The following is a 7,815-nucleotide window of genomic DNA, read 5'->3' on the forward strand; positions in this document are numbered from 1 at the left end:
TCAAGCCCAGGGTGTCTGGAAGCAAGCATAAAAGCAGCGGTGATGTAGGTGGTACTGCTAAGAAGCGCCAAGTGATAACGATGGAAACGAAAGTGAAAATAATTGAGATAGTGGAGTGAGGTGAAAAAACAGTAAACGTCACTTAGTCTTATAACATGAATCGTTCAACCATCAGTACAATTCTAAAGAACAAGGACAAGACCATGGAGTATGTGAAGTCTGCTGTGCTGACGATGTTGACAAAATATCAAAGAAGCATGAAAAAGTGATGGAGGAGATGGAGAACCTTCTCAGTGTGCGGATGCAAGATCAACATCAGCGCTGAGTCCTGCTCAGCTTAATGCTGATTCAAGAGAAAGCTAAAAGCCTTTATGAAGACTTGAAGAAGAAACGCGGCAAAGAATCAGAGGGCACATCTTTTAATGCCAGCCATGGCTGGTTTCATCAGTTCAAGGCTAGAACCAACCATCACAGTGTAAAAGTAAGCAGTGAGGCAGCAAGTGCAGATACAGTAGCTGCCCGGGAATTTCCTGAAATGCTCTGAGAATTTTTTTTTTTTTTTCTCCACAGGACCAACCTGTACTTTTTTATTTTTATTTTTTAAAAGACAAACTATTAAAAGTAAAATGACTGAAATCACATGAGATCAAGATACAAAGACAGAAATTCAATGTAGAAAAAAAGACCTTGCTGGGAAACAGTCAATGGGAAACACAGGAAACATTTCATAGATGCACAAAATCTCACGTTGTAAACAGGATTAAGCTGCTGTAGGTTCCTCATCACATCAGGGTTTCATTTTGCTCAGCCTGAGATCTCACTCGATTTCAAACTGCCTGTGATCCACTCGGTCTAGAAAAGCTTTCCGTTCAACGTACCCCTCCTTCCCTTGATTGTGGATGGCTAGTTCTTCGCCAATGCCCTCTTCCTCCTTGAAGCTCTCCCAGTCCAGCTCGGCCTTCTCTAGGGTGCTCACCTTCTGCTTCTTGGCTCCTATTTTCCCCAAAAGGCTGCTCATGCCCCTTGACCTTTTTAACCCTGACCTGGCAGGAAGTGACGGTAGAGCTGAAGGGACATTAGCCTGGGTTTTTTTTTTTTTTCTCATTTTGCTTGAAGAAGGATTTGGCTTCTTTAGATGTAGCATCCACTTCCTTAGTCACCCTGACTTCTTCACCAGCAAAATCAAACACCTTGGTGATTTTAACTTTTTCTGTTTCTTTAGGTTTCCCTAGCTCTTCTGCTTTGACCAACAATTTACTCAAACTTGTCTCTTCAGCCTCCTCTCCTCTTTTAACTTGTGTACACGGAAGCACTTTTGATTTTAGTCCTACGTCATTGAGGAAGCTGGCCCATAGTACATCTTCCTTGTTTTTCCTTGCATCCTCTGACTCAATGTCTTTTTCTTGCTCTGCAGCTGCATCTTCCTCCTCACTACTACTTCCTCCAGATTCCTCGTTGGCATCCTCCTCATCCTTTTCTAATGAGAGACCACCTTGTTTTCTCTTCCTAGCCAGAATGCTCTGAGCCTTTCTTTTTCTCCCTTTGGTTTTCTGTGTCTGCTGTTCACCATCCATTTCCTCTTCCTTCACTAATTCATTTACATCATCTTCACTATACTCTCCACCCGATGGCACGTAGTCTTCATCCTCCTCCGAGGTGGAGAAATCTTCAGAGTCGAATTCCTCCATGTTGCTGCGGCGCGGGGCGGACAGAGCCACAACAGCTACCTCCAAAGGCAAAGCTCTAGGGAGAAACCATAGACAGAGATGCGGCAGGGTCGGCGGGAGCTGGGGCGGCCCCCGCAGTGTGCTCTGAGAAATTATTGATGAAGGCGCTTATTTACCCGAGCAGATTTTTAATGTAGATGCGGCAAGACTGTACTGGAAGAGGATGCCAGACCAAAGTTACATCAGTAAGGAGGAAAAGTTGATGCTAGTCTATAAAGCCACAAAGAATAGGCTAACTGTTGTTTGGTGGCAATGTTTCCAGTGATATGAAGCTGAAGGCCCTCTTCAATTATCATTCAGAGAACCCAGGAGCCTTTCAAAACATAGCTAGGGGCTCTCTCCCAGTTGTGTGCAAGAGTAACCCCAAAGTCTGGGTTACACAGGCCGTTTTCCAGGACTGGTTTTTCCACCACTTTATCCAGGAGGTGGAGAAATATTGCTTGGAGAAGGACATCCCATTCAACATTCTTTTGCTGCTCGACAGTGCTCCAGGCCACCCCCATTCATGGACAACTTTCATCCCAACATCAAAGTAGCACATCTGCCACCAAATATAGGTTGCTTATCCAACTTATGGACCAGGGAGTTACAGCAACTTTCAAGAAATATTATTTACATCACATTTCTTGTCAGGCAGCAAAGGTGAATCATGAATTGGGAGCAACCTTGTGACAATTTTGGAAGGACTATAACATCTACAAAGCCATAAAAAACATTGACTTTGCTTGGCATGAGGTTACAGCCGTCACCATGAACAGGGTTTGGAAGAAGCTTTGCCTGCAGTTTATTCACAGTTTTCGTGTATTTGAGAAGGTGGATAAGGAGTCCAAAAAAGTCTTCAGCAACTTAGTGACCTTTAGTGAGAAGCTGGAGCTAGATCTACAAGAGAACGATTTCACTGAACTCCTTGCTGTGCAACACGAGGAGCTTACTAATGAAGGCCTGATGGAATTGGAGGCCCAGAGAAAGAATGAAGAGAGACAAGAGGAAGAAGGAGTAACTGAAGAACCGAAGAGATTCACGATGCAGGAAATGGCAAGGGGATTGTTTTTATCTGAGGAGGCACTGTTAGTTTTTGAGGCACAGGACCTGAACATAAAACGGTACATGAAGGTTGCAGCAGCCGTTCAGAATGCAATCCAGTGCTACTGTGTCATCTATGATGAGAAAAAAAGAGCTACTACCCAGACATCACTGGACCATTTTTTCAAGAGGGTAGATAGAATTGAATTCAGCAAGGAACCGGAACCTGTGCCATCAATGTCAGGCATGAGTGACATTGCAGCTTGCCCTCCATCTCCTATTGCTGACGATCCTTCAGCTCTACCATCTCCCACCTCCTCTCCCTCCTCCAGTCAGTAGCTCTTCTTGCCTGTTCACTCGATGCCAGCCCCTGTATGCCAGCTGTTGTACTGTACTACTGTACTTTTCAAGGTACTCTACTGTAAGATTAAAAGTGTTTTCATTATTTTGTGTGTTTTTTATGTATTATTTGTGTGAAAAGCATTATAAATCTATTATAGTATAGTAATATATAGCCAATTATTTTAGTTGGGTACCTAAGCTAAATTTGTTGGACCCACTAACAAATTGGACTTATGAATGCCCTCTTGGAATGGAACTTATTCATATGTAAGGAACTTACTGTATTTTCTACATTTTCACATTTTTGTTTGTGTCTGGAGGAGAAAGGGGTAATTTAGTTATTCAATTCTGAATGTTTTGCCAGAATAAAAATTTGGGCTAAAATTATATAATCATATGCAATTTTAATATATTATATTATTTTAATATATTTTCACATATATATTATATATAATAAGCAATAAAGTATCCAGCATGTTTAATTATGAAGTCTATATACATATTATAGACATTAGTCATTACTCCACTATACTTATATGAAAATTTAGAGTTAGCAATTTATATGCACATTAAACTCATCAAATGCTAATAATAGTTTAAATAATATTTAATAGGCATTTCTTTGTAATTCTTTTAATAGTAGCAGTGAATATGATTAAGGTAATTAAATATTGCCCCTGGGAAATGAATGCCTAAAAATCCACGTATGGCTTTTTGAAGACTTTAAGAAATTAATCAGAGATGTTTGGGTAATGCAGGGATTTCTTTGAAGACATATATTTAGTTAAAGAAATTAAGCAATTCTGTACTTTATAACTTTAGAGTGATGGCTATTCCTTATTATGTGCCTTCAAAGTCTTTTGCTTATAACTCTAGTATAACATTTACTTTGTTTTGCTTTTTATAATAACTACCAAAATAGGAATGAGTCTCCATTAAGACCACAAGTCTTACAGGGTGAGAGTAAATGTATTTGAAGTAGTAACACAATCATTGTTTAATGAATTCATAAGACATCATACGTAACTTTATTTATCTCAGGATGTTAGGTTATTTTAATCCTTAAATTTTACTGCTTACTTATCTCTCAAATTTACCTCCAATATGCTATCTCCATGGATATTGACATTTAAACATTTTCAATTATTTTCTGGATTATTACAATAACCCACTAAATAATCTCTTTGCAGTTAGACTTGCCTTTCTTATACTCTCTTCTACACTGCTGCCAAATTGATCTTTCTAGATGTTAATCTGATCAGGTTACTTCCTGCTTGTCCCTACTTTATTAGTCAGGACTGTGATGGGAAATCAGTGTCACACACAAATGGGGCAATGGAGAAGATTTAAATGAAGGGACTGTTTTCAAAGATATGAGCAAGGTCAAAGGAATGGTAAAGACCTCAGGACTCTCAACAAGAGAAAGACACTACCACAAGGCATTCTAAAAGGGAAAAGGGAGAGGGCCTTTACCAAAACCAGGCAAGAGATCTGTAGCTACAGGAAATGACCTCCAGATGAGATTGTGGCCCTAGGTTGAGGAAAGCAATTCTTGCCACACCCAGTTGATTTGGATCAGGTAACTTAGAAGCAGAGCATAAGACAGGTAGTCTTGTGCAAGTGATCTTTGAGGAAGTTCTGAGGTGAAATCTGTAAGGGAGTAAGGAGAGTGAGAAAAGGCAAAAGATGAAATTAAGCAAAAATGTGATTTCAGGAGAGGTTTAGGTTCAATCTAATCCCATAGGACATTTCAGAGCATAGATTGTAGCTAGAGATTTTCTTGCCCAGAGAAAGAAGGGCTTCACTTTCTTATCTGTGCATTAAACAGTCACTGGGGACTGTCTGACCCCTGGGAGAGGAGACAGTTTAACTTCTCAGAAATCTTTGGGTGTAACAGCTTCAATCAGCCTAGGGCGATCCTCCAGAGAAATAGCCAGTTTGAGCAGTTACCAGCCAAGACCTGCAGCCATTGGGGGATGGGTGCACCAGCCCAGCCTAAGCTCTTCCCATCTGTTCTCGGCTTCTTCAGAACTTGGGTTGGTCTAAATTTCTGGAAAAACTTGTAAAAGTAGCATTAATAGGGTGAATTGCAGCCTTCTTTACTTCAATTGATTTTAAATTTGTAAATGATACTTATCATCTCCTTCTCCTTCTCCTTCTAAATTCCTCTTATTCTCACCTACAACTTCAGATGGCCTCAGTAGCTTGTTTGGTGAGATGATTCAGGCTCTCATTGCTGAGAGGCTTGATACTATCATTACCATACCTTTACCCAGCAATGATTGCTGTACTTGTTCATTTATAATTAGGTTAAACATGGACGTACCAAGAAATATACTGTAGTTAACCTAAGTACCAAACGTATACCTCCATGCTCCTATTAAGTAACAAAAACCATATCTCCTTAGGATCATCAGGTTAAAATACCCAAGTGTATACAATTGTGCCAGTATAGTAACTCCTTTGTTTGTTGGTCAATTTGAAAAACTCTAAGTTATCAGCTGTCAGCCATGGCTTAAGTTTAGTGAGACTTTTTCATTGTCTTTGAGTGAAAGCATCCCTCTTCTGGGAAATAGGACCTCTAGGCCCACAGGGTCTTAAGTTGAGCAAACGGAAAACACAAATTCTCTCAGTCGGGCCCTGGAGTGACTGTGAAGTGAAGTCACACCTTCCTCTATCACTTGGCTCCTGAACTCATTGAATAATACGGGACATAGCACCATATATGGTCATTGGTTTAGGATAAAGGTACTGCTTTCTGAAGGATAGTGTCCCCATTAAGGGGTATCATCTCCAAACTGATATTGCAGATGTGCCTTAAATGTGCATTTCCATGCTCTGTCAGGTCAGCAGCCTCCAAATCATTCAATATATGGTAACATCAGAGGATTTATTTGCCATGTTCCCATCACCATGCTTCTTTTGCCATTAAAAGGATCTCTTGGTCTGAGGAGACAATATGTGGGATCCTACTCTATAGATCACTCTGTGAGCTCTTGTATATTATGCTGACTGAGATACTGCTGCTAAAGAAAAAAGGTAAACACGTACTTGGAATATGTGTCACTCTGCCCAAGACAAATTACTGCCCTTGTCAGGATAAGAGGGGCACAGTGTTATCAAATTACCATCAAGTGTCTGTTTGGTTTCATCAAAGTATGGTATCATATCAGGGATTCAGCATTAGGATATGTTTCTGGATAGGATGCACATTTAGCTGGGGCATTAGCTAGATCAACTTCAGTGAGAGGGGAACCCATGCTATTCGGTCCAGAGGTAGTCTCCATCTCTGTCATCATGGCCACTCCATTCATGAGTCTATTCAGCAAGCATAGAAGTTGGTTTATAATCTATTGGACCAGCCATCCTCCATACCTGGTTAACATGTGGTAAATTCCTCTTATTTCGTGTCCATTCCCATATGCCCACCCACATTCTACTTCCTTAGACATCCTTGTCTCTAAACTGATAATTTTGTTCCTTGCATGCCTCCAGCCAATTAGCCAAGTCATTCACCACTGCCTATGCATTCCTGTATATCTTCGTTTTGAGTCACATGTCTCTCAACAAAATTGGGTGATGCATAATACTGACCAAAGCCCTCTCTACTGTTCGAATTTTCTCATCACTACTGTTTTTCAAGGCTTCCTCTGAGTGGGCTGTACTTTAACAGCAGCCCATTTGGGGCCCAAACTAGAACACCAGGCTGAACTATCCATGGACCAAGTCTGGGTTATTTTCTTCTTCTCCTAAGCTGGTCATAAAGAATCATCCCATGAGACCACAGTTGTGAGCTGTGTGAGTGGTATGTTTTGAGAATGTGCTGGGTGACATGGAAGTCTGAGACACTTATTTTTCCAGCTCACTTATGCCCTTTGGAACTGCTTAAGGCTGATCTAAGATGTAACCTTTCCATTTTTATAAATAATTGCTGCTTGGGCTACTAAAGTTTATGACTTGGTGGGTCTGACAGCCACCAGCAGTGAGCAGTTTTGGTATCACAGCTTACTTGATGTTCCATGGCCAGTTATTTATTCTGCCTGTGATCCTGACTATCAAGGAGAAGTTGGACAACTACTCCACAACGGAGGTAAGGAAAAGTATGTCTGAAATACAGGAGATCCATTAGGGCATCTCTTAATATTAACATGCCCTGTGATCAAGGTCAATGGAAAAGCACAACAACATAATCCAGGGAGAACTACCAGATACATTGGAAATGAAGATTTGGGTCACACTGCCACATAAAGAACCATAACTAGCTGAGGTGATTGCTGAAGGCAAAGGAAATACAGAATGGATAGTAGAAGAATTTATTTATAAATACCAGTTATGACCATGTGACTAGCATCAGAAATAATGACTATAACTATCATGAGTATTTCCTCCTAATTTGTTATGAATAAGTTTTGTGTGTATTTATACATATATTAAGCAAATAGCCTTGTTTTCTTTCCTCTCATATTTCCTTACCACATAACATAAGATTTATTGACTTTCTATCAGCATTTAAGTATTGTTAATTTTAAATCACAGTATTTAAGTTATGGGATAACAGGAGAAGAGTAAACATCACTCAAGGATTTTACTTCCTCCTCTGGAAAAAAGATTAGTGTATTTTCAGTTGTATGCAGGATAGTTGTATCATGTAAGGTGGTATTATGACTTTGTTATTATCTTTATTTGGAGATTAATTATGGTTTAAGAAGATATGTATAGGGGA

General features: G+C 40.0%; 1 protein-coding gene across 1 annotated transcript; it reads right to left on the reverse strand.

The window, feature by feature from the left end:
• Nucleotides 1-411: 411 nt before the first annotated feature.
• On the reverse strand, nucleotides 412-1,700 carry LOC309806684 (craniofacial development protein 1-like). Its single transcript, XM_082625607.1, is given in 3 exon segments — nucleotides 412-817; nucleotides 821-1,082; nucleotides 1,084-1,700. Coding segments are annotated over 3 exon segments (897 nt in total). The 5' UTR covers nucleotides 1,689-1,700; the 3' UTR covers nucleotides 412-787.
• Between the last annotated feature and the right edge of the window lie 6,115 nt (nucleotides 1,701-7,815).

Source organism: Mesoplodon mirus, assembly GCF_964341445.2.
Source record: "Mesoplodon mirus genome assembly, chromosome: 6".
NCBI lineage: Eukaryota > Metazoa > Chordata > Mammalia > Artiodactyla > Ziphiidae > Mesoplodon > Mesoplodon mirus.